The sequence below is a fragment of the Hyperoodon ampullatus genome, assembly GCF_949752795.1.
Source record: "Hyperoodon ampullatus genome assembly, chromosome: 7".
Taxonomy (NCBI): Eukaryota; Metazoa; Chordata; class Mammalia; order Artiodactyla; family Ziphiidae; genus Hyperoodon; species Hyperoodon ampullatus.
Window position 1 is genome coordinate 60,914,065 of NC_136920.1, and position 27,638 is coordinate 60,941,702.

Sequence of the window (27,638 nt, forward strand, 5' to 3'; positions counted from 1 at the left end):
TCCCACATGCCGCAGAGCAACTAAGCCCGTGTGCCACAACTACTGAGCCTGCGCTCTAGAGCCCATGCACCACAACTACTGAAGCCCGCGCGCCTAGAGCCCGTGCTCCGCAACAAGAGAAGCCACTGCAATGAGAAGCCCACACCCCCCCACCACCATAACTAAAGAAAGCCCACGTGCAGCAACAAAGACCCAACACAGCCAAAAATAAAATAAATAAATTTATTTTTTAAAAAAAAGAGTGGCAGATGTTGTAGGGATGGGTGTTGGGGTAAAAGATGCATTTTTCTTTCTGTACCATTTTCTTCAGCAGTTATTCAATCTGTTGGGGGCACAAGGTTGTCTTACCCTCAAATTACATTTAAAAGCAACATTTTGCAGAATACCTTTAGGCCAAAATAAAGGCTAAATTCAAGAGTGCTTCAAAACACATGGAAATAACACATACATAGAATAGACTGAAGAGTTACAGAAAAATTGGTATGTTTACCTGAAAAAATGTTGAAATATTTCTTATAAGATATTTAGTGTGTTTTAGGGTAAAAATGTTAATTTGAAAAAAATAATTCTAAAAGTTGGTGGGGGGCTTCCCTGGTGGCACAGTGGTTAAGAATCCGCCTGCCAATGCAGGGGACATGGGTTTGAGCCCTGGTCTGGGAAGATCCCACATGCTGCAGGGTAACTAGGCCCGTGCGCCACAACTACTGAGCCCGTGCTCCAGAGCCCACGCGCCTAGAGCCCGTGCTCCGCAACGAGAGAGGCCACCGCAGTGAGAAGCCCATGCATGGCAACGAGGAGTGGCCCCCGCTTGCCGCAACTGGACAAAGCCGCGCACAGCAACAAAGAAACAAAGTAGCCAAAAATAAATAAATAAATTTATTAAAAAAAAAAGTTGGTGGGTTACTTTTAAAAAGCCATTTTGGAAAAAAAAAGTACCTGAACAACAACTGATTTAAGTCTCTATTTTGAAAATACTGAATCATCACATATAAAAAGATAAGGAATGTGCAATGATGAAACAGTGAAGCTTGGTCATGATTATTATTAGGTGGAAGGTTGATGGAAGCTTTAGAAAGGGTGAATCAGGCTGACAACACCTGAATCAACAATCTTAACATCACTAAAAGTGGAACAGCGAGACAGTGTCTTCCATAGTAATGAAACACAGCACCACCTATGAGAAGGACCCTGAATCTAATTAAGTCTCTAGATCTAACCAGTGGTATATAGCAAGTAAGGGAGGTAGAAGCACAGCCAAATCTAGAAGCCCCTGGCCCTCTATGCTAAAGGACGAATGTCCCAGGTACTTCATCAAATAAAGGCATTTAAAAAAGGAGAGAGGAGAACTGTTAATAGATTAAAAGAGATTTAAGAGACTTATCAGCCAAATGCAAAGTGTGGACCCTGTTTAGATCCTGATTTAATTTAAACAAATCAACCGTAGTAAGATTTTACTTTTGAGACAACTGGGGAATTCGAAAATGCAGAGAGTATTATTTAATATTTTGGAATTATTGTTATTTTGTTAGGTACGACAATGGTATTGTGATTATATTTATAAAAATTTATCTTAGAAATGCTTAGGTATTGATGAAATGATGATCTCCCTTAGAAATACCATGGTGAGGGACTTCCCTGGTGGCACAGTGGTTAAGAATCTGCCTGCCAATGCAGGGGACACAGGTTCAAGTCCTGGTCCGGGAAGATCCCACATGCCACAGAGCAACTAAGCCCGGTCGCCACAACTACTGAGCCTGCGCTCTAGAGCCCGCAAGCCACAACTACTGAAGCCCACGTGCCTAGAGCCCACGCTCTGCAGCAAGAAAAGCCACCGCAATGAGAAGCCCACACACCGCAATGAAGAGTAGCCCCCGCTCGCTGCAACTAGAGAAAGCCCACGCACAGCAACGAAGACCCAATGCAGTCAAAAATAAATTAAAAAAAAAAAAAAAGAAATACCATGGTGGTGCGTGGGTAGGAATAAGAATGGGGGTAAAGATTAAATAAGATTGAAAAACTGAGACATCATTTTATTTTTGCATGGGTGAAAATTTCTACAGTAAAAGATTTTTAAAAACCCTTAGGAAAGCATAAGAAATGAATGTTTAAAGCAGAAATGAATATATTACAATACAGAACTCCAATAAAACTGTTAAGTCTGAGAGCTGGTTCTCTGAAAGACAACAAATAAAAAAAATCTGAAATAGTTTCCTGGAAATACAAAGTAACAAAACGAGTCAAACATCTAAAAAAGAGCAGCTACGCCTGCAGGTCTGCTAATCCAACATTTAATCTCCAGGCCTCTATTAACTTTGATTTTGGCATTATTCCAGCATTCTGCTGAGGAAATACTTACTTTGAACATTGTATGAGGTTGTGGATTCCACAGATCTGTTGAGATTTGAGACAACTGGTTCTTATTTTTATATTTTTGAGAAACTTAAATTTTAAAAAATATGTTTCAATGGGATTTTGAAATATCGAAGAGACTGCTTATCATCTTTATTGTTCACTTTAACTGGAAGTCTATTCTCTTTGACGCAAACAGCTTCTGTGATAAATATTTGACTTAGAGGTTTTTTTGTTTTTTGTTTTTAAAAGGAAATACCTGTCCTAAGAGGAAATACTGCCCATATTCACAGTGCTTAACATTTCTAAAGGCAAACCACTTCTAAAGTACTCACTTTTCACAAAACACCTCTGGTGAGGAACGCAGAGCAAATTCTTTGCTCTAAGTCCAGCAAATGCTCCGTGACTCACTTGCTCAGGTTCACAGTCAGTCAGAAATGGTGGGAAATTCCCAGCTGAGTAACCTTATCCTCAGGGGCCCAAATTAAAGGGAAGCCCCAGCCACCGGGAAGACCCACTCTGCTTGCTCATCTCATCGATGTCCCAGAAATCTTTGGCCTAATCCTCATTGGAAATTGCTCGTATCTTCAATTTAACACAACCAACCAACCAATCAACCAACCAAGCAACCTACTCATCAGCCTCATTTGATCCCTCTCAAGCACAGCTCTGTGAAGCAGCAACAACAGGGATCATTATCTCTTTTACACAATGGAAACTGAAAGGTGAAGTGCCAAGGTTTAAAAACAAAAACCCCAGAGCAGAGAGGCTCTGAATACTAAGTATATACCACTGGGCAATTTGAAACCCTGCCCCATTCCCCACTAGGAATCCAAGTGCATAAAAATAAATGTACAGCAGTCAGGATCCATCAATAACCTCAACCCCCTCACCCCCAAATTGACCCTTATAAACCTAGCCTTTGATCTAGTCTGCAACTATTCTCTCATTAACCCACGGCCAGTCTCTCTTTAGACTGCAAATTAAACAAGGCGGCCATAAAGCTCCTTGGGACAAGAAGGCTCAAAACCACAAAAGGAAAGCCAATACCAGGAATACTATAAACATTTCATTTTTATTTATTTATTTTTTAAGAAAGTAGTTTCAGAAAAAGAGGAAAATAATCTAGATCATTTATATATATATATATATATGTATATATATATATATATATATATTTTTTTTTTTTTTAATAAAACCCTTTCTGTAATCTTCATGCATAAAGACCCAGGGAGGCATGGCCATGTTGTCTGTGACAGCCCTCACACCAGCAGTCTCAGACCGTTACCTGGGGCTCCCCACAGCTGTGGGCAGCAGTGTAGCAAAAGCCCCCTGCCTCCCCCTGAAGCCCAGATCCTTGCCTGCCTCAGTGATGGTTTCACCTTCTGGGACTGTAAATGGAGGGTGGGAAATGCTCTGGGCTAGAGTGGGAGGGACAGGGAGGGCTACCCAACCTGCCATGTTTCATCCAAACTCTTCAGGCAAATCCAGACAGGAGGCCTATCAAGATGATGGAAAAGTTCTGGGAGTTTCCCAGAGATGTGTGATCTGGTACAAAGAGCTCCTGCACAGGGAAGGTTTGGTGTTCACAGAACATTCAAGGCAGGAAGAACAATCAAGCCTTGAAGCCCCATCCCTCCATGGCAGGCACTCACTTCTACCCTAAATGGGTCAGAAGGACCCTGTTCTGCTTCCTAATTCAGTCCAACCCTCTTCTGACTCCAAAAGTCAGTGTTAATCAACAACCTACTTCAGAGGCAGATTCTCCTTCCTTCTGTGGATAGTTCACTTGTTAAGGGAGGACAGTCCTAGGTCAACGCATTTGTCCCATCACCTGTCCCACTCCTTCTAAAGAGTCCTAGTATAAAAGGGCAGAGTAGGAGTAGTGTAGCAGTTTGGCATCGAGAGTCACAAGATCCAGAATGGCTGAGGGAGGAAAAGCATTCCCTGGTTCTTAGGGGGTGGGGGAATTCTGCCAAAGGTGCTTTACCAATGCTTTACTGACCATTTAAAAAAAGAAAGGAAAAAAAAAAAAAAAAAAGAATAGTCTTGAGGATGGTAAAAAAGAGACTTGGATCCTTTTTTGGGGGTTCCAAAAGCCCTTATGCTGTGTTTAGTATTAAGAAAACCGTGAACAATTGGAGGTTGCTGCTTGGGCGGCAGGAAGGGAGGGTGGATTCCATGGCTAACCCAGAGAATGGCAAATGGTGCCAATCAACTCAACGTAGGGGACCTCTGCGTAGTGAGTGTGAATCGGCATGTGAGTGTGGTTCACGGAGCCTGGGGCTCACTGGCTCCCAACAGTCAGTTCCCGCAGGTAGGACTGTGTGAGACTGCGCAGTTCCTCCAAGGCATAGTCCTCAGGCATGGGGAGCCGGCCAATGTGGGGAGCCAACAGGCGCAAAGGGACTCGCTGAGGGTCTGGCGTTGAGTCAGAGGTTGCATCAGGGGCATGCTGAAGGCTCAGTACCACCCGCAGCAGGTTGGCTACACGTTTGGCCATGTCTGGAGAAAAAGAACAGAGTAAGCACCAAAGGACTGGGGGTGAGGTGTGGGTATAATAATCATAAAGACAGGCAATGAGCAGGCAGTTAAGGGGGAGGAGGCGAGAGGCTGACCTGACTGAGCCAGGCGATCCTTGGCATTGTAACACTGGATCTGCTCTATCCGGTTGCACAGTGAGGTCACTTTGGTATGTAACTGCTCTAGCTCATAACCTGAGCAATCCACCTACAAAGAAGCAGAGAAACCAATTAGGCCAAGAGGAGCTCCCATCACTCCAATCCTACCCATAGACTGACTATGCAACACACTGAAACAAGAGTGAGGTGAGGGAGGGGAAAACCCAAGAAGCTGGCCGGCAGTGCCATGTCACCACCATCCAGCCTAGTCGCTGAGGATAAGACAAGACCTTAGCAATTATACACAACAAGAAAACAATATAGTGTACAAGGCCTAGGATTGGGCAAGTCTTGAAATCACCATTCGTGAACCATGTAACGAGCAAGCTTTAACACTGCACCAAAAATCTACATAAATCTGGGTTCACAAACATGGTATTGATTTCTTAAGAGCACACAGTGAGAGGTGGAGCCCAAACCAGCACTTAATTTAAGTCTCCTGACTCCAACTAAGAATCAGCATTTAATTATGCAGATATTAACAGGAACTGTGGCTTTGTTAACAACAGAAATCAATTACTTTCATGCCAAATGTTATGTGAAACATCCTCACCAAATCTCTGACCTTACTTTATCTCTCAACCCTAAGCTTCCCATTTAAAACTAGGGGAAAAGGGGAGAACAAGGGGAGGAGACTGACTATGGACAAGCCTTAGGAATGTCCACTGTACACACTACTTGGCAATAAGCACCAAAACACATTTTAAAGTTTTGATAGAGCTGTCATAGTAGCTATATCAAATTAGCTTCATCAAAATATCCCTCCTGGGCTTCCCTGGTGGCGCAGTGGTTGAGAGTCCGCCTGCCGATGCAGGGGACACGGGTTTGTGCCCCGGTCCGGGAGGATCCCACATGCCGCGGAGCAGCTGGGCCCGTGAGTCATGGCCGCTGAGCCTGTGCGTCCGGAGCCTGTGCTCCGCAACGGGAGAGGCCACAACAGTGAGAGGCCCGCGTACCGCAAAAAAAAAAAAAATCCCTCCTACACTGACAGTGCTATCTCTGCCAATGAGTTTTTCAAGCCGTTGCTCAAGCCTTTGGAGGTCGCTATGGCTCTGTGGGCCAGAGAAAGGGGAAACTAGGCTGTGGTTTAAGGAACTCAGGTACCTGCTGTATATGATGGAGCATTTCAATGACCCGAATATAGTCCAGGTAAACAAGCCCAGATGTTTCCCAGTCCTGGATTAGGCTGCTGCGCTCTGGGGGTGCCAGGTCTTCCAAGAACCCCTTCAGGTAGTCATAGTTCTCGTTAATAATGGCATCTGAAGAAACAAAATATTGACCAAAAGTGCACAGAGGAAGGACATGGCAGAAAGGTCTAAGACAGGAAGAAAGGGAAAATTATGTTGGGTCAGACTTGAGAATTACAGTAGATATTTTGAAATTCTCTTAAGAAAACTGTGAAGAATTTCTGACTTCAGTTTCCCAAACAGATGTTTCTGGTGTTGCTGAATAAAACTCCCCAAATAAACAAAGAGCTTAACATGATTAGTGAATATCAAGAATATTCCTGGCAAATGGGAATGTAACAATATTGCTGTTGACCCCGCCCCTCACCCTTACCAAGCATCTTCTGCACAGAGAGCTTTTACAAAGTGTGATCTGATTCAAGTCTGCCATATCCTGTTCTGATCATCATTTCTGGCCTGACTCATCATGGGCTCAGAGACTGGAAGAATTGGGGGTAATTCCAGGTCCTAGTCTGAAGCACTCACCAGAAGCTAAGTGTTGGATGACGAGTTTGTGGCAGCGATTCCAGTGCCCCGCTTTAAATAAATAGAGGGCCTCCAAGTGCCTGTTGGATTCCATGTGTGCTCGCACTGCTTTGGCCTCATGAATCCACTCAGCAGGCACACAAAGCTTCTCGGTCAGGAAAAGCTCCTTAGCCCAAGATTCAGGGGTCTCCAACAGTTGGCAGTGCCGCGTAAGCAGCTCTCGAACAGCCTTCTCACGCATGCTATAGGAGGAAAGGTCAGTTGGGATAAATCTCATTCTCACTGATGGAGAAGGCTGCCTCAGACAGCTCACGGTGGTCCGTTAGGCAGTCTCTTAAACTGCAGGTCCTGACCCTTAGCGGATCACCTCAAACTTCACTTAAAAAGCTATCACACCAGCATTAATTTTAAAAATGAAACAGAGTAGAAGCACATTATATTTTCATGGTCAAAAAAGTCTGAAATTGAATACTCTTGGGAAGGTTGCCCACTACCCCAAAAACGTTCTCTCCTGACTCGGCTCATTTCTTTTCTTTTTAAAAATTTTATTGGAGATAGTTGGTTTACAATGTTGTGTTAGTTTCAGGTGTACAGCAAAGTGATTCAGCTATACATGTACATATATTCATTCTTTTTTAGATTTTTTTCTCATATAGGTTATCACAGAATATTGAGTAGAGTTCCCTGTGCTCTACAGTAGGTCCTTGTTGGTTATCGATCTTATATATAGTAGTCTGTGTGTGTTCATCCCAGTAGGCTCATTTCTTTGTTTCCTTTCTCTAACAGGAGATGAAGGACTGGGATAGGGGAATTCTAGATCCACCGAGCACTCTGCAGTTTATTCCTAACCTCCTCCCTGCCCTCTCTCTCACGTGGTCAATGCAAGAAAACAAAGTAGTTTTTAAACGTAAGGTCTCTTCCAGGTAGTTTTTTCCCTTAAAAGTCATCAGCCTTCCTAATTCATTTTCTCTTTACTGCTAGACTTAGGCTAAACTCAATCTTTCTGCTCTCAAGGCCACTTAAATAGAGTCCTTCTTTGGGCCAAAGGATCAGTCATTTAAATTTCAGATCAAAGCTATTCTCCTCATCTTAGATTCTTTTCTCAACTCCAAGGTTTTTCAAAGGACTCCTAATCTCATGACAACTGCCTCCTTTTTTCCTCCCCTTTAGGAAATAGGATCTGCTTTCCCACAGCCAATCATCAATCATCCCATCAGCCAGCCTTTTACCATGTGAAATTCTTCATGAGTGTGTTTAAATAAACTCAGAGGAAAATTCTGGGATCATTTTGTTTCCTGGTAAGGAGCAAGAGGAAAGAGAAATTCCTTAAAAGCAAGGTTGTGCTGGATGCTTTATACTTTTAATTCCAGTCAGCTCTGAATAGAGATTAATATTTTAAAAAACTGAGGTCTAGAGTGTCTTTACTCAAAGTCAAAAGTGAAGTAAGCTCTACTTTAGGTCAAAGTGAGTACATGGTGGAGCCAGAATTTAGAAAGCTCTGACTACAAAACAACTTCTTTCTATGCCCTACGACATGACAGATAGTATAGTACAATGATTAAGAGCACAGACTCTGGGTGTCTTGAGTTGAAAGCCTCACTCTGCCATTTAGTATCTATGTGACCTTGAACAAAAGTTACCTAATCTCTCTATCCCTTGGGTTGCTCATCTATAAAACAGACAGTAAGAGTGTCTCATAGGTTCATTATGAGCATTCAATGAGTTGATATATTTAAAGTACTTGCAACAGTGTATAAAGATATATAAAAGCATTATATAACAAAGTATTATATAAATGTTTTTGTTCTTAGTGTTATGCCATTCTGCTACCATTAACAAAAAACCTCCAACTTCATCTCATTCAAAGCACGGAGCAGAGGTGTTTCTCTGGTTTTTGTTCAGGACAAAGAACCAAAACATTACTCATCTAAGCAAGCTTGTATTGGTAGATAGGTAAATACAACACTATCAAACTTGAGGGATAGGGGTGGGTGGATGGAAAGGGAAGGGCCAGTAAAGAAAAAGCAGGGGCCCTCCCTGCCAACCATGACTCCACAGATCCAACTCAGACAGCACTATTTCTGCATAATTCTAAACATGCCACATTCAAGGAATTTGTGCCTAGTTAACGGGGTTTCCCCACCCGGGCATATCTTTCCTTCCCACTTAATTATTTCCTATACCAATTTTACATGTACTTTGAATCTTATCTCTAGAGAGACTCAGAGATTCTGCAGTTCACAGAGATCTCTTCTCCCTTCTCAGATTACTGGGAGGCCTTATGATAAACAGCATAATTTGGCACTTAATCAAAGGCGATCTTCTTTCTAACGTGTTCACATGAATACAGAGACAGTCTGGGCTGCAGGTTGAACTGTCTTAAGGTTTACCACAAGGCTGGACCCAAAAATTCATTCTAAACACTTACTTGCTGAATTGAACCCTAAGAGACTGATTCCTTTGGCATTGCCCTGTAGCGCTGGATGCAACTAGTGTGTTTGATGGCTTCTCACTCACCTTGAGTTGTCAATGTGCAGGAGGACAAAGATGGCCCACTCCCAGAGCCCCTCACTTTCCAGCTGGCCAGCATAACTGGCCTGCAGCACACCCTCACACTGCTCTGAGAGATGGGTGTAGTTAAGAGCCCGCAGCACCTCCCACAAGTGCCAGCTTAGACGGTAGTCCAAAGGATCTGCTGTTACGCTTCGAGGCTCCAGCAGCTGGTTGAGATCGTAATGTCTGCAAAGGAGAATGTGCTGAGAGTTACCAAACCCAGCCAGCAGACCACCTGTACTGGACGAGTCAACTGTCTCAGCTACAGCTTACAAAACTATAAAGGCAGGCAGCTGGGAGCAGAAGCATCATAAGCCTTATAGTCTTCCTCCTCTAGGTTCAGCCACATTACCAATCTACCAAAAACCAAGGCACCTTCTCTTCGGTGGCTCTTCTACCAGGTTTGCTGGTATTTGTTTGGTCTATTTTTACCATCCTGGTACAGGGAGTCTTCACAACTCTCTCCCTTCCATTCTTTCACTGTACTATCAATTACTTTTCTTAACCATTTAAAAAATACACGTTAATTCAAAAAGAGACATGTACCACAATGTTCACTGCAGCACTATTTACAATTGCCAGGACATGGAACCAACCTAAATGTCCATCAACAGATGAATGGATAAAGAAGATGTGGCACATATATACAATGGAATATTACTCAGCCATAAAAAGAAACGAAACTGAGTTATTTGTAGTGAGGTGGATGGACCTAGAGTCTGTCATACAGAGTGAAGTAAGTCAGAAAGAGAAAAACAAATACCATATGCTAACGCATATATATAGAATCTAAAAAAAAAAAAAGAAAAAAAAAGGTACTGATGAACCTAGTTGCAGGGCAAGAATAAAGATACAGACATAGAGAATGGACTTGAGGATATGGGGTGGGAGGGGGAAGCTGGGGCGAAGTGAGAGTAGCATCAACATATATATACTACTGAATGTAAAATAGTTAGCCAGTGGGAAGCAGTCGCATAGCACAGGGAGATCAACTCTGCGACGTGCTCTGCGATGACCTAGAGGTGTGGAATAGGGAGGATGGGAGGGAGGGAAGATGCAAGAGGGAGGGGATATGGGGACATATGTATGCATATGGCTGATTCACTTTGTTGTACAACAGAAACTAACACAGTATTGTGAAGCCATTCGACTCCAATAAATATCAAAAAAAATATATATATGTTATTTAGTATCTTTCAGGTTGTTTTACTATCTGAAGTTGCTGGAATGCTACTTCACCTGTTTGTTTGAACAGCTAACTAGTCTTTTTTGTTGTTGTTTTATTTTTTTAATTCAGTTTTATTTATTCATTTATTTTGGCTGCGCTGGGTCTTCGTTGCGGCGCACGGGCTTCTCTAGTTGTGGTGCATGGGCTTAGTTGCCCAGTGGCAGGTGGGATCTTAGTTCTCTGACCAGGGACTGAACCCGGGCCCCCTGAGTCGGGAGTGTGGAGTCTTAACCACTGTACCATTAGGGAAGTCCCAATAGCTAACCAGTCTTAATGATGGTTATTTCCTTCTATGGCTTGTCAATCTTACTTTTGATTTTGTCTACAGTACGTATTATTCTTTACATAGAAATCCAGGTTCTAAAGTCTCCCTACAGACTTTCACATTTTTTTTTCTGCTGAGAGCCCAGGGACTTCAAAGATTCTGGACCAATTTATGTGTTATGTTCTTAGCTTCCAAGTCCCAGACCTTAAGAACAGTAAGAACTAAGAACCCACACCTACAAGTTTTAAAGATCTGGGCCTTGATTACCAACCAAAACTTTTCCCTTTCACCTAAGATCCCAGACATGTTACAAGTTCCTAACATTTCCCCAAGTAATGAGTAGTTTTTCTTGACAGATGCTGTCAAACTGAACTCTGTGTGATGATGGCAATGTTCTATAATCTGCCTTGACCAATATGATAGCCACTAGCCACATATGGCTATTAAACACTTGAAATATGGTTAGTGTGAATAAGTAATTAAATTTAAAAACTAATTTAAAGTAGTATTATGAGAATAGCGGCCATTATACAGTGCAGTTCCTTACAGTTTATGTAAGGGTTTTAGTCATAGCAATTCTACCTTACATGAGAAGAACGCTTTATTATCTCATTCAGGCTTTGGTTTCTCTATTTCTGACACTTTGAGATATACGCTTTTCTTCCTCTTCCTCTTTTCTTTATTTTGACATTAAAAAAATTGACATACAATAAACTGTACATATTTAGAATGTACAATTTTCATAAGTTTAAACATATATATACAGCTGTGAAACTACCACCAAGGTCAAGATAACAAGCATACCCATCACCTCCAAAAGTTTCCTTAAGTCCCTCTGTGATCCCTCTCTCCTGCCCCTCCCTACACCTACCCTTCCCAGGCAACCACTGATCTTCCTATCATTATAGATTAGTTCGCATTTTCCAGAGTTTTACATAAATTGGAATCAAGCAGTAGGTACATTTTTGGGGGTATTTTTTTTTCTCACCACTTCAAAAATAAGTAAAAGTATTTTGATTCACCATGCTGTTGCATTTTATCAACAGTTCATTCTTTCTTACTGCTGAGATAGTATTCCATTGTATAGATGTACCACAATTTGCTTATCTGATCACCTGTTGATGGAAATTTGGGTTGTTTCCCGTTTTGGACCTTTACAAATAAAGCTGCTATCAACATATAAATAGACATATGTTTTCATCCCTCTTGGGTAAATACCTAGGAGTGGAATGGCTGGATCATATGTATGTAGCCATATGTTTAACTTTTTAAGCCACCAAACTGTTTTTCCAAGTGCCAGTATTAGTTTACATTTCTCCCCAGCAGTGTTGAGAATTCCAATTGCTCCGCTTCCATGATGACATGGTACAGGTGTCTTAATTTTTAGCCATTCTAATAGATGGGTAGTGGCATCCCATGATGGCTTTAATTTGCATGTCCCTGATGTCTACTGATAAAAACTTTTCATGGGCTTTATATGTACGTCTTCTTTGGTGAAGCATCCCTTTAAATATTTTTCCCAATTTTTAAATTGGATTGTTTGTTTTCTAATTATTGAGTTCAGAGAGTTCTTTACATGCTCTGGATAAAAGCCCTTTATCAGATATATGAATTGCAAGTATCTTCTCCCAATTTGTGGCTCATCTTTTCATTCTCTTAACAGTCTGTCTAATGAGTAGTAGTTTTAAATTCTGTTGAAGTCCAATTTATCAATTTTTCTTTTATGGATTATGTGTTTGGTATCTAAGAAATCTTTGCCTAACCCACAGTTGCAAAGATTTTCTTCTAAGAGGGTACTGTTTTAAGTTTGACAATTAGGTTTATGATTCATTTTGAGCTACATGACTAATAGAGATAACCAATGAAACCAAAAGCTGGAGACAGGGCTTCCCTGGTGGCGCAGTGGTTGAGAGTCCACCTGCCGATGCAGGGGACACGGGTTCGTGCCCCGGTCCGGGAAGATCCCACATGCCGCAGAGCGGCTGGGCCTGTGAGCCATGGCCGCTGAGCCTGCGCGTCCGGAGCCTGTGCTCCACAACGGGAGAGGCCACGACAGTGAGAGGTCCGTGTACAGCAAAAAAAAAAAAAAAAAAAAAAGCTGGAGACAGACTAATCAGGAGAAAAAAAGAGAAGACACAAATACCAATATCAGGGAAGAAAGAGACACAGCCACACATCCTACAGACATTAAAAAAGAACAAGGGGGCTTCCCTGGTGGCGCAGTGGTTAAGAGTCCGCCTGCCAATGCAGGGGACACGGGTTCGAGCCCTGGTCCAGGAGGATCCCACATGCCGTGGAGCAGCTAAGCCTGTGTGCCATGACTACTGAGCCTGCGCTCTGGAGCCCACGAGCCACAACTACTGAGCCCACGTGCGCAACTACTGAAGCCTGTGTGCCTAGAGCCCGTGCTCCGCAACGAGAGAGGCCACTGCAATGAGAAGCCCGCGCACTGCAACGAAGAGTAGCCCCCGCTCGCTGCAACTAGAAAGCCCGTGTGCAGCAACAAAGACCCAATGCAGCCAAAAATGAATAAATAAATAATTTACAAAAAAAAAAAAAAAAAAAAGAATAAGGAGGGACTTGTCTGGTGTCTCAGTGGTTAGAATCTGCCTGCTAATGCAGTGGACACGGGTTCAACCCCTGGTCCAGGAAGATCCCACATGCTGTGAAGCAACTAAGTCCGTGTGCCACAACTACTGAAGCCCGTGCGCCTAGAACCCGTGGCTCCGCAATAAGAGAAGCCACCACAATGAGAAGCCCGCGCACCACAACGAAGAGTAGCCCCTGCTCGCCACCAACTAGAGAAAGCCCGCGTGCAGCAACGAAGACCCAACGCGATCAAAAATGAATGAATGAATAAATAAATAAAAGAATATGGAAATGTTATAAAGAACTTTATGCTAATAAATTTGGTGACTTTGGTGAAACAGACAAATTCCTTAGGAAAAACAAATGAACAAAATGACTCAAGAATAAATAGAAAACCTCGACAGCTCTGTATCTATTAAAGAAACTGATTTTATAGTTTAAAAACTTCAATAAACTGGACTTTATAAAAATGTAAAACTTCTGTGCCCGTGTATTGGGAGAAAATAATTGCAAAAACATTTATAATAAAGGACTTGCATCCTAAATATATAAAGAACTATTACAACACAATAAAGAACTATTAGGCGACCCTATTAAAAAAAGGGGGGCAAAAGGTTTCAAATAGATTTCAACAAGGAAGATACATAGATAGCTGGTAAATAAGCACATGAAAAAATGCCTGCCACCATTAGGCATCAGGGAAATGCAAATTAAAACACAATTTTAGGGCTTCCCTGGTGGCGCAGTGGTTGAGAGTCTGCCTGCTGATGCAGGGGACACGGGTTCGTGCCCCGGTCCGGGAAGATCCCACATGACACGGAGCGGCTGGGCCCGTGAGCCATGGCCGCTGAGCCTGCGCGTCCAGAGCCTGTGCTCCGCAGCGGGAGAGGCCACAACAGTGAGAGGCCCACGTATGGCAAAAACAAAACAAACAAACAAAAAAACCCAAAACCCCCCACAATTTTAATTATCTGTATTTTACCACAATAAAAGACTGTATTATTCTATAATTAATATAATTAGTTTAAAAGAAAGTATTTAAAGAAATGAAATTCTCATTTAATTTCTTATTAAGCACACAAATGACACACCACTATGTGCCCACTAAAATGGTAAAATTTTAAAAGCTGACAATACCATGTTTTGAAGAGGTTATGGAGCAATTACAGATCTTGGTGGGAATGCAAAATGATACAAACAGTTTTAGATACAAATGCTCATAGCAGCTTTATTCTTTTTTTTTTTTTTTTTTGCGGTACGCGGGCCTCTCACTGTTGTGGCTGCTCCCGTTGCGGAGCACAGGCTCCGGACGCGCAGGCTCAGCAGCCATGGCTCACGGGCCCAGCCACTCCGCAGCATGTGGGATCCTCCCGGACCGGGGCACGAACCCGTGTCCCCTGCATCGGCAGGCGGACTCTCAACCACTGCGCCACCAGGGAAGCCCAGCTTTATTCTTAATAGCTCAAAACCAGAAAACTGTCCATTAACAAATGAATAAATAAATAAATTTCTGATACACATATTAACATGGATAAATCTCAAAATCACTATGTTGGGTAAAAGAAGCCAGGCACAAAAGATAACATACAGAATGATCCCAATTACATAAAATTCTATAACAGCAAAACTAATCTATAGTAATGAAAAGTCAGTCAGTAGCTGTCTGTGGTGTGGACTGATTGCAAAGGGACATGAGGTAACTTTTTGAGGGTAATGTAAATGTTACCTTGATAGTGATGGTAGTTAGATTATATTAAAACATATCAAACCACACACTTCATTATGTGTAAAATTCTATCTCATTAAAGTTGATTAAAATAATTTTTAGATTTTTAAAAAACAATTTCATTTAAGTATAGTTGATTTAAAATGTGAATTTTTAGATTTCTAATTCCAGTTCCCATGCTCTTTGCACTCAATTACTGTAAGTTATATTTTGGTAATTTATATAGACTTACGGCAATCTGACCACATATAAAAGGGAAAGGACTCCTTAGGGCTCATGGAACCCTCGAGTGACTATAACATATGGCTCTGATTTACCTGTCACTATAGAGTTTTAGAAGGTGAAAGCAGACATCTTGAAGAGGTCTCTGTGAGTCTTGCTCCTCCTCTACCACAAAGCCAGAGTCCTCCAGGTATGAGGGAAGTGGGCAGCAGGCATATCTGTCACCCTCAGAGGTATTCTGAAGTTAAGAATTTGATAAAACAATACATCAGCTGCTAGTATGTTTCACTAGATTCTACTGTGTCTCAGTTACTCAGATGTGTATTAAGAATGGTGTGACATCCTCTAAAGGAGTGTTTCAAGGATTTTAAACTTACTTTGATCAGTGACATATTCCACCTGCCTTCAATGGACTGGCAAAGACCTCAGACAGCTCTAACCCCACCACCTTTCTTGCCACAATTCTTATTACACTCAATTTTTTTTAGTGTTCTCCTTTTCCTGACAAATATTGATAATTCTGGCAAATGATATCAAAGACAATAAAAATGAACGGTAAGAAAAGAACGAAATAATGGCATTAAAAACATTAATAATCCTTTAACCTCCAAATGGACAAGGAATATGAAATATAGTGATATTTAGAGGCAAATTTCAGACCTGCTAATTTGGGGCTACACTAAACACAAAGTCAGGCTCTATCTCAGGGAATTCCTGAAGGAATAAGACAGCATTAGGAATGAAGAAAAACCCTCCAATGTTGAGGCAGGAAAACAGCAGTAAGAAAATAAATTGTGGAAACTCATCGTACTGAACAAAATAGAAGCAGAAACTTGAAGAAGTTTCCCATCAGATTTCCTGTGTCCATTTCAATTCTATGGTACTTTTCAAAAAGTAGTTAGGAAAAAGTATTATGAAATGTGATTTGATGGTTTTTTCTCTGTAGTACTTTTCTGGCAAAAACAGAAATCCTACCAGGACTCTTGCTTGGCTATACTGGATACATATACCTGAAATGCTTCTTCATACATGCTGAGTGCCTTGGAAATGGAGGCTGTTGGTGGGAGCAAATACCAAAGATGGACAGCCAGGGACCGTTTCCAATCCAACTGTGAGCACACATTGATTTGCTTCTGCTCTGAGAGCTGCCATACCTACAGAAGACAAAATCACCATCACAGCTCTACAATATACATTACCTTGTTACTGGCCAGGCCTGCATGTTGCTCACTTACTCAAGTTGATTCTAAATGATTTAAATAGCAGTGTTAATGATCCAGATATAATATACACAGTCCCTTGGTGGCAGGTGATAGGGTGGACTTAGACAGTAAGTGCTGAGAAGAGGTGAGAACCACTCATTGCCCACAGCTGCCAACTTCAAGATGTGAATAAATTCTGATCAGTGATTTCGTTTTTGGAAATTGACTTTAAGATGGCAAGCAAAATGGGTAGGCAGCAAGAAAACTGGCTTAAAGTAATTATGATACATCATTCATAAAATGGAAGAGAAGTGGCTATTAAAAAAAGAGGCCACACAACATGAAAAACGATCATATTCAGTAAATTAAAAAAAAAGGTTGCAGAACTGCTATATATAATTCATTTTATTTGACTATATAACAAATGTAAATATGCACACATATATGTCAAAATAGACTTAAAATATGTCTAGAAAGGCAGACAATGAATTATGTTGTTTATCACTATGATATGGGATATGGTGAATTTTAACATTTTAATTTCTATATAACCAGTATTTCTTCCCCACAATGTACATGTTGTACGTTTAAATTTGAAAATATTTCTGCTGAAAGTTAAATACAAGTTGCTTAGTTATATGTATTAGTGTACAATTTACAAAGATAGCTCTTTGCCTTAACCTCAAGCAATCCTGAATCTATGAGAAAGTTTATGTAAGTTTATGAGAAAAGAGGAAAATACCGGTTTTCCAGCCAAGAGGGCAAAGATGCGCAGTCTGTCCTCCTGGATGAAACAGTCAGCCTGGAGCTGATGCCAATCTACCAGCTGCATAGTAAGCAGCTCCCGGACCGGCTGGCTGCCAACCAACTGGGATAAAAGAAGGGCAAGACGATGATCACCTACAAGAGAAACAGTTCTCCAGTGATACTGAGAATTTATAGACTTGGGAAAACACTTGGGGGCATTATTTTATTTCTTCTGGCCCTCAAGAAACACCTCTGACTGCTCTCTGCAGTAGTGCTAAAATACTGATCAAGAACTTAACATTTTTGGCTTGGGTAAAAAATCTTCAAAGTATTGTAGCTTAAACTAATTACATATAGATTATATAGTACACAGAGTTCAGTGTCAGATCTACTATTATCTCTGTGACCCTACACAAGGTACCTCAACTGTAAAATGGAGGGAAGTATCATTTGATTCAAAGGTCTATAGTGAAAACTGAGATGACATAACTGTAAACATGCCCAACTAGCAGGTACTAAATAATGACACTGAGAAATGGCAAACTCAAACCTAGAGGAAAAACAAATGTATGATATAAAGAAAATGGTTGAGACTTTCACTCTCTAGAGTCCAGTATCTCTTTTAATAAAAAATTTTAAGTACAAAGCCTTGAGGCAATAAAAAAATTCTAGGGACTTCCCTGGTGGCACAGTGGTTAAGAATCGGCCTGCCAATGCAGGGGACATGGGTTCAAGCCCTGGTCTGGGAAGATCCCACATGCTGCGGAGCAACTAAGCCCGTGCACCTCAACCACTCAGCCTGCGCTCTAGAGCCCGCGAGCCTCAACTACTGAAGCCCGCATGCTTAGAGCCCATGCTCCACGACGAGAAGCCACTGCAGTAAGAAGCCCGTGCACCGCAACGAAGAGTAGCCCCCGCTCACAGCAACTAGAGAAAGCCCACGTGCAGCAACGAAGACCCAACACAGCCAAAAAATAAATAGATAAGATAGATAGATAAATATAATTTAAAGTTTAAGGTTATAAAAGGAAAACTGGAAGACAGAGTCCCTACCTATTCTGGAGGAACTGGCAATCTTCCCCGGAAGTTTATACTTAATATTTGGGTTAGAAGACAAGGGCAAACGCACGATTAAGGGGTAGGGACAGTGAGTAGGAAGTAGGCAGGGGTGCAGAGAAGGATGGTATGCCCTACCTGACTGCTGGGCCAGGGAGCAGGCCTCACTGATCCTCTTGCCCGTGAGGTAGCTGAAGACAGCCTCCACAGGGTTGTCTTTTCGGGTTAAGGAGACTTCCTCCTCAATTTGAGGTGCAGCTGTATGGGACAGCCAGCGAGAGAAAGCTCTTCTTCGCTCCAGAATCTGAATGTATTCAGTGGGCTCATCCAGCTGGCTGTCAAGCTCCTTCAGGTGGCCCCATAGAGCTTCACATAATGTCCATGTTAGGCTCCAGTGCTTCACAACTAAGGAAGGGACAGGAAAATAATGCAATGACATGAAGCCATACAGTAACTACAGAGAGGGGATCACTTCATTCACTGTGGCAATAAAAATACATAAATTAATAAATACCCCAAACAACAACTCAAGTTGATTTCCCTGAATCTGTCTCCACCTCACTCACCTGTGTCTTACAAGCTCCAGAGGTGTGTGGTATGACCGCCTGCTCACTCCATGTATCCATGGTATTTACATAACAAATGTAACTCCAGGATCCTTTAAACAGGTTCCTCTAGCCTAATTATGGCTACATATAGTCTCAAATTATAGAGAAAAATCCTCTAATTTGATCAAATTCTGTTCAAAAAATGCTTTAAGAAATATAAAGTGCTCTGAAAACTTGTGAGGGATTATTATCTGCTATAGGCACAGCCTAACATTTTAGTGAGCCTAAATGATACTGTTCAAAGCACTTAGGAGTAAACCAACTCTCATCTACACAATATACTATACAATAGTTACCACCTTCATTTTACAGATGAGAAAACTGAGGTACAGAGCATTAAGTGACTTGCTCAAGGTTACAGGCAAGATGTAACAGAGCCAGGATTCAAACTCAAGTAATCGGAGTCCAACTCTATACTCTTAACCACTAATGCTATTGCCCCTCACAAAGGAAAACAAAAAGGAAGCACTGTTTACCACCTTAAGCTACTTACAAATATGCATTGGGAAGATGACTCACATATTTGAAGAGATAAGACAACTAGAGCAAACACAAATAAATGAACATAAACAATTCCCAAAACGTGTCATATGGAACATTCTAATAGTCCCCATTTTTCAGTAAAAGTGATGTGAAATGTTGTGTGAAACATGTAATTTTTCTACTACTTGAAATAGTAAGTGCCCAAATTAGAAAAGCCCTTTATGGAAGTACTGGTTCAGAAAAACATGATCAGAATCATTATAGAGAGGTAATAGTGAGAGAAGTCAGGAAGGGAAGTTATAACCACCAAAGTTGTTGGGAAGAACAAGTGGGACTTGAGTTGGACATGGAAGAATGGGTAGGATAGGTAGGATCTCTCTCCCCCTATGTTCTCCGGGTGGGGTAAGGGATCTAATTTTATAAATCCACGGGATGTGACTGGCTACAGTTCCTTTGAACAGGGGCATAAGAGTAATGATAAACAATGATGTGATTTCTTCCTGCTTGAGATTTTCCTCACCAACTCAACTACAGATAAGTGCAAGCTCAGGCATCCACCACTACATTGGCACAAGGAAATTGTGTCCTCCTATGAACATATGCTCCTACTCCTGTTCCTGGGGCACCAAGGATTACAAGTATAGTCCATACTCACTTTGTGGTTCCAATAAATCTCCTGATGCTTCCTTAACCCAATCTGCATAGTCATGAATGATAGCAACTCCCGGATTGGGGACAATGAGAGGACACAGCTCATCCACATGGACAGTGCTATGTTTTAATTTAAGCTCCAGAGATGTCTGGTATAATTGCAGGTCTTCATCCAGCTTCTTTTGCCTCAAACTGAGTTTTTCCAAATGAACTTTGAATGGAGACTCAGTTAGGCTACAAGGGAAAATAACAAGTAAGATAGAAAAGACAGATGGTAGAATTTTCCTACAATGAAACCTTTGTTTCGTTTTATAATTACAAAATAGGACACAAAACATTCCACTGTGATTTTAAAGAAAATTTGTTTCTTAATATCAAACTATAATGAACTTATTTGATATATATTGAGCAAATTACCTGACCCATGCATTCAGAATCCCAAGGCTTAAAAAAAAAAAAAGAATCCCAAGCCTTCTTAGGCCAGATTATAATAAGCATGGGAGTCAGTACAATTAGACCGGGAAATGGCTTCTGCATGTATATGGATACTATGAAATCCGATAGTCAAAAGCTACTGTGGGACACCCATTTCTCAAAACATACTTAACTCATTAAGTTATGAGTTATCAGTACCAAAAGTCATGAGGCTAAGCTTACAGATACTAAAGAACTGACTCTCAATTAAGATGAGCATACAGTTGACCAGCCTTGATCCAATTTTTAAGACTGACATTAACAACCTCTAAAATATCATGACATCAATGGATAACCTGGGTTTAGGATCAATATTCCTAATTGTGAGGTACAAGAGATGCTGTTGTTTATTTCTTCAAAATCAACTTTAAAAACTAATAATAATAGGTGATCATAGTCACTTAATCTGTAGTAAAGGTAGCACAGTTTGTTACAATTATGAAAAGTAAATAGAAAAATGTTACAAATTTTACAAAAAACTGTATGCATACTACGTAATGACTACCAGAACACTATATATATTTATATATATATATAAAATCAGTACGGTAATATATAGTATATAAAGTATATACAGAACTATAGTCATACATATGTAAATATTAATGGTGGGAACTGTGTAGAGATATATAACATGTATAATTATCAGATGTCATCTTATTTCCAAACACTTGTGTATGGATTATCCACAGTTCATACGTTTACCTTATTAAGTCTAAGATACAGGGAATGTGCTTTAATGAGAATATACCTCACTTATGAAGAAATTACCAATATCTAAGTGAGAAAATAGAAAAATGACTAATGCAATAAAAAGGATGAAAACTCAAGGAATGCTGCAGCATTAGCTTTGAGTCTGTTACTTTTCCAACTAAAGTTTAACCATTAGATAATTATTCTATACTCTTCATACCTTGATGGTACAAATGGAGCTATTAATCATTTTAGTTTTTAATTATACAAATAAAATTGTGCTAAGAATATATCTAGAAAGATCACAAAGCAGGGCCCTGAACATGGGTCTCCTGGTGATGAAAAGCTTTTTCTCACCTACCATGTTGCCCTTCTCAAAAAGCATAAGAATACGTGACTCACGATTTAACAGCTACTGGATTAGGCAGGAATCCATATTCCATAGAATCAGCAATCTGATGATTTTCCAGTTCCTGAGGGCCACTCAGCTGTTCTCCACTGTTAGCAAGAGTCCAGTTGGGGCCCCAACCAACCCGAAATGAGCGTCCCATAAATAGGGCCAAGTCCATCAGGAGTTTCCCCTTTCCATAGGTGACAGACTTTTCAAGAGGGACTAGGCCTGGTTGTCTGCGCGTACCCACTGTTTTCAACTGAACCTCAGGGGCTGGGCTGGGCACCGTAAACACAGAGGTCAGGGGTGGAGGGACAGACCAAGGGGATGTGGATGGAATATTCATCAATGATGATGTTCTGGGAGTGCGACACTCTTGTAAAGAGGCACTTGGTGAAAGAAAAGTTCCACTTGCAAATTTTGATTGTAGTAACCCACCTACTCAAATAAGGAAAAGAAAAAGACTATTAGAAAATACAGTCTGTTGATGAACAACAACAACCATCAAGGCTGAAATTATAGTTTTATTAAGCTACTTAAATCAGATATAGATGACCAGGAGCAGCTTATATCAGACTCTACAGAAATTCCTCTTTCACACAGGAAATCAAGGCAGGAATTCTAATGATGATGTCACCAACAATAACAACATTAATAACACTACTACTACTACTACTACTACTACTACTACTACTACTACTATTTAAAAAAACTGTCTAGCACTTATCTGCAGCAGACTCTATATAAGCCATTTATATACACTGTTTCATTTCATCCTTCAATAACTTTAAATGAAGAACATTACAGTCCTCACTTTATAGATGGGAAAACTGGGCTCAGTTAAGTGACTTGTCCAAATCCACAAAGCTACTAAGTGGCAGGACTGAGAGGTAAACCCAGCTAAGTCTGACACCAATGCTCATGCCCTTATCAGAATGCCAAATGTAACCTTTCTTAGTCAATATAAAAAGTTGGTAAGATCAAAAGTCAAATTCATACCACTCCAGTGCTCAATGTCAGACTTAAGAAAACAGAAACCTATCTGTGATTGCATATATGCCTTTCAGAGGCATCTTGTGATTGCATATATGACTTTCAGAAGGATAGTTCTTGTTATTTTTGCCTGTTTTCCAATTTTATATATTTCCTGTCTAAAGCAAGGAGTTAGTTACTGAAGTATGAGATTTTCATGTAGTGTTCATTACGGAAAAGCTTGCTATAAATGTTTAACCGATGCTTTATTAAAGTATTTTTAAAAAGGAAAGTTAACTAGGGTACTCAAAAGAATTGAAAAATAAACATTTAGTTTTTAAGGCAATATAACAAATCTCTTCCTGGTAGTTCCTCTGGCTTTCAAACTGTTTTGAAATTACACCTGCTGAACTCCTTTGTTGATATCAATACTCTACCTCCAATCCCACATAGTTACAAGCCCACTAGAAGAGATAAGAAAAGCTTTAAAAGGTACAGGTAACCGCTGTCCTGGGAATTTGGGAAGGTTTAGGGGAAGGTAGAGATCTGAAAAGTTTTGCACATTAGAAGAAGCAACATTTGCCCCTAGAAAGCAATAAGGATAGTGTTAGAACTGCACAAAAAGAGTACAGAGCAAGACAACCTGCTGATTCCTCTAAGGTATGATTAAAAATTAGGAAATCTGAGCTTACTATTTAACCCACATTCATAAGCAAATAAAAACATGCCCACAACAAAACAAATGCTTTTTTCCTCCATACAACTTCTGCATCTGCACCAATGACCATGTTTTTTAAAAACTGGCGCCACCTAACAGGTACATTTATAAGAGTACATTTCTGCTTGGCATCATTATGTCCTATGCCTTTAGGGAGTTGTTTGCTAGAGAAGTCAACTCAGCTTAGAAGAAGATATGTGAAAAGCCAGACTTTACAGCTTTCTTGCAAAAGAGCATCTTTTACAGTACCTAATGAACGGGATTTTGATGAGTGAGTTGTTGAAATGGGGAGCCTGGGAGAACAGATTTCTTGAGACGTATCTGCTTTAGGAGGAAGGCGACTGAAGCGTTGATCCAGGACCATATCTACATCTTCTTCATCAGCAAGCAATGATGCTTTCATGATCTAAAAAGGCAATACCTATAGAATGAATGTGCTCCCCCAAATCCAAAGGCCATAAAAGAAAAATGCAGTTTACAACGACCAATTTTTTAAAAAGCTCTGTCTCAGGCTGTGTCCAGAGCTAGTATATTTGTGTGACTGACTCTGTTCCACTGTATGTGCCTGAAGGATAGAACTTATATAAAACTCCTCTGCTTTGTATATACAATCTCACCAGAGGCTGGCATACAGCAGTTGCTCACATGTCTGCTGAATGAATTAATTTCAAAGTCAAATATAAGTCAAAGGCTAAATTCATAATATGACAAAAGGCACAGGCAGGGGGAAGTTGAGACAGAGCTTAAAGAAACTTGTAACTACAATAAAAATAAATAAATAAATAAACAAATGAACAAACAAAACTCCTGTGGAGCACTTTCCAGAGCTTCAAAACCTCTCTGTAAAGTAAATGAAATTAATATTTTATAGTGCTCACATTAAATGACTTGCCTAAAGTCACACACAGTAACAGTTACAAAACTGGGGTTAGAACCCAGGTCTTCTGAATCTCACTATAGCCTTCCTCCCACGAATGGGAAAATGATGCCTAAACATGGGCCATATTCCTGGTTTTTCTCATTCCAGCAACCACTCAACGCTCTTAAGTGATTAATGAAAGAAAAAGCCTGATGTTATGAAAGGAAGATAAATATTAGTTTGGATTCCTGTTGTAGTAAGGGTGGGTTAGGACTTCACCTGTAAGACATGTGGATTAATTCCCAGTGAAGACGCAATGTGTGTTGAGGCAGACACAGGTTCCTGATCCTCAGGCACGCTCTCTTCTAACATGGAATCCAAAACTGGCTCCTGGGTGATATCTATCATGTCACTGTCCAGTTCCACAACCCTCCCTAACTGCTCCACCTCTGGGCTCTGGCTCTGTAGACAGCAGAAAGATCAGGGAAGCAGCATTAAACAACACCAAATAGACACAGAGCTTCTAGACCATATTTACTTTATTCAAAATATGATACAACAATATTAGATTCTGCCCATTCCATCATAATGTGAGGTAGCGTATTTGCTAAAGAGGATTTAAAAATTACCCCAAAATTCCTCTATTAGTACTTGGGATCCAAATGAGGATTCACGGAATCACCCTTTTTAATATTATGGTCTGGAGCCTGGAACCTAAGCCAGCATCCATACTGAACATATGGTCTTCTTGAGACAAAGATTATGCCTTACTTGATTTAGTTAGCAACTATAATTTTCTGATTTACAGAGGGTTACCCTGCCCTCACATTGCCTTGCAGTCAGAAGCCATTGGAAAAGAGAATAAAAGATACAAATATCAAAGTCTCCAGTAACTCTGCATTTTCTTAAAGAAAACATTTAGCTATAAATTTCTAGTTATCACAAACACTATTTTGGGCCTGGAATTTATCTTTCAGGAGACTGAATCCTAAGGTTAGCTGGGCTGTACCTGTGCAGTATCATATCAGAAGACGAACGTGTACTCTAATTTCCCAAAAGAAAAAACAAAGTTCTATTAGGAACAATTTTTATCTGGGAATAATTCCTTTATGTTTAAATGTGTCAAGAGTTAGATTTACATTTATTAAGCAGTTTTAAAGATACAGCCATGATTAACAGTCTATGGTTTGAAAAGGTAAACATTCATAAAGCTGAAACACACTGTAAAACCGGCTCAGTGCAAATTCATTAAATATGTCCTAAACTTGCATATGACCTGGTTAAAATGTTAACAAGCGGCTAAGCCAATTTATGAAACATTCTCAAATCTAAAAGTTCTTCCAAGTACTTTTCTTCCATAATCTCATCTGCAGATTACTAACCTTCCACAATTTCTGGCTTATCTTTCATGAGTGGCCTATTTCATGCTAAACTTCAAATGGATGCTATTGTACAATAGGTGGTTAAAAAAAAAGTTTCATGATTTCTTTGAACCAAGAAACAACCATTAGCATAACTTTTTAAACTTTAAACTTTATTTTTAATGGTATATTATCTATTACTCCCCTGAATTCCTTTAACAAATATCCTTACTAAAAGAATGACTATTTCCACCTATAACTGTAGAAAAGTTGAGGTGTTGGAAATGTGGTGAATTGCCACTTAAGTTGTGAACAATCCCCAAGGACTGCTCTAACAAACTGGAGGCTAGATAATGGTTAAAAGACAAAAATGATACTATTTTTTACCTATTGGGGAGGCTACAGGCAGGTCTAACTACTTTTACGTTTTAAAATTCTGGAAAAGAAATTAAAAGCAGCCCTGGTGGTGATCCTCCCATTATAATAACATGAATCATGGGAACACTCCAATGCCCTCTGGTCTGTTAACTTTTAACCAATTCACTTTTAGGAATAGTTCTGAAATTCCCCATCCTCTGTCAACCTGTCAGGATACCCTCTTCTGCTGGGCTCCCATAACACCTTGTCTATACCTATTTTATACACTGTATCATGGTGTAATTCCTTGTGTGTGTGTGTGTGTGTATACACACACACACATACACACATACATATATATATATTTGACCCACCACATTGTGAAGGCTTGAAAGTAGAGATTATAGTCTACTATTTTCTGTATCTAACACCAAGCACATTGTTAAATTCACCAAAACACTTTGTTATTTCTACTGGCTAATGCAGTGCCTGCCACACGGTAGAAAAAGCTAATACCTGTGAAAGATAAGAAGGAGCGAGTATAGGTGCGAGGAAAGGAAGGAGGAGGAGGAGGGTTTCAATTTACTATACTATTCAACAAAGGAATAACAGTAACAGCAAGAGATGCTCACTTAGAACACTTTTAGGCAGTGGCAGGATTTCATCAAGTAACTAGATTAGAGACCTAAGGGACTCAGCCTATCTTTAAGAAAGCTAAGGATCAAGGTTTTATTTGCTTCATCCTCATGCATAGACTTCAAAGCTACTGTCATCTAATAAGTGGACGGGGGAAGTGAATTTGAAACTATGAGGACCTGGTAAACTCCTAGAAACACCATGTGTGAATTTCATTTAAGTATATCTAAGTAATTGCAACAAACTACCCCAACAGATGTTATTTTCAGAGAAATCTTGGGAGATCAGGTGCTTCCTCAAAGCCAGTACTACAAAGAAAAGTAGACAATAAAAATAAAATTGGTGACACAGAAGGTACCTGAGTAAGGAAAGAAGGGGGTAAAAAAAAAAGAAGCCCATCAAATACTAAGTAAACAGACAAGATCTACAAAATGACTCTCTTTAGATATATTGAGGGTGATGTTTCATGACTGAAACCTTTAATGTTTTTAGAAACCTCCACTCTCCAGCTCAAAAGAATCTTCCTCATGTAAACAATACCCTAAAGATACAGCATCTCTTCTTAATCCAATAGATAAAGTAATGCAATGAAGTGAAATCAAGATACCCTTATTCAACAAAGGGTAAATATCCAATCCAAGGTCAAACCCACGTTTAAATAATTCATATTGTTCTCCCAGCCAAACAGCCTAATCCAGTATATAAGTACTACTACTGCCTGCCTCCAAAACAACTCGTTTTCTAACAGCAAAGAACGTTTTATATTCATTTTGCTGGAAAATCAGCCCTGTCAACAATACGGTGTTCAAGAGCAATCCCATGCCAGGGTCACAAGGGCCCATCAAAGTGTGCATGTTTCTACACATACATTCATGGATATTACTGCAGGAGGCATAGGATTCAATAACATGAACATCTGAAAAAGGCTTGTGGCTATAGAATTATTTTATATATAATATGTATAAATTACATAAATATAAATTAAAATATATATTGATTCACTGGCTAAGTTTTAGATACCTGCCACTTTATTTTTTAAAACAAGTAAACACAAGATAAAATGGAATTTTCTTCTAAATTCTAATCACTTTTTCCTTTAAAAAAC

The 27,638-nt window shown here is 40.1% G+C and overlaps 1 protein-coding gene across 7 annotated transcripts in view; it reads right to left on the reverse strand.

The window, feature by feature from the left end:
* Positions 1–4,495: 4,495 nt before the first annotated feature.
* Positions 4,496–27,638, reverse strand: part of NUP98 (nucleoporin 98 and 96 precursor) — a gene marked incomplete at both ends in the record, with an annotated part of 86,985 nt that continues 63,842 nt past the window's right edge. For 5 of the 7 annotated variants that reach the window (XM_079707446.1, XM_079707445.1, XM_079707447.1 and 2 more), the window contains 13 exons: positions 4,496–4,854; positions 4,968–5,079; positions 6,135–6,289; positions 6,743–6,984; positions 9,260–9,481; positions 15,421–15,563; positions 16,336–16,479; positions 17,270–17,427; positions 18,469–18,735; positions 20,077–20,306; positions 21,642–22,071; positions 23,570–23,726; positions 24,459–24,641. In XM_079707446.1, the coding sequence (XP_079563572.1) occupies positions 4,637–4,854; positions 4,968–5,079; positions 6,135–6,289; positions 6,743–6,984; positions 9,260–9,481; positions 15,421–15,563; positions 16,336–16,479; positions 17,270–17,427; positions 18,469–18,735; positions 20,077–20,306; positions 21,642–22,071; positions 23,570–23,726; positions 24,459–24,641 (2,661 nt within the window). Of the gene's footprint in view, positions 4,855–4,967; positions 5,080–6,134; positions 6,290–6,742; positions 6,985–9,259; positions 9,482–15,420; positions 15,564–16,335; positions 16,480–17,269; positions 17,428–18,468; positions 18,736–20,076; positions 20,307–21,637; positions 22,072–23,569; positions 23,727–24,458; positions 24,642–27,638 lie in introns of those variants that run through there. The other 2 variants (XM_079707448.1, XM_079707449.1) reach the window with 2 other exon arrangements.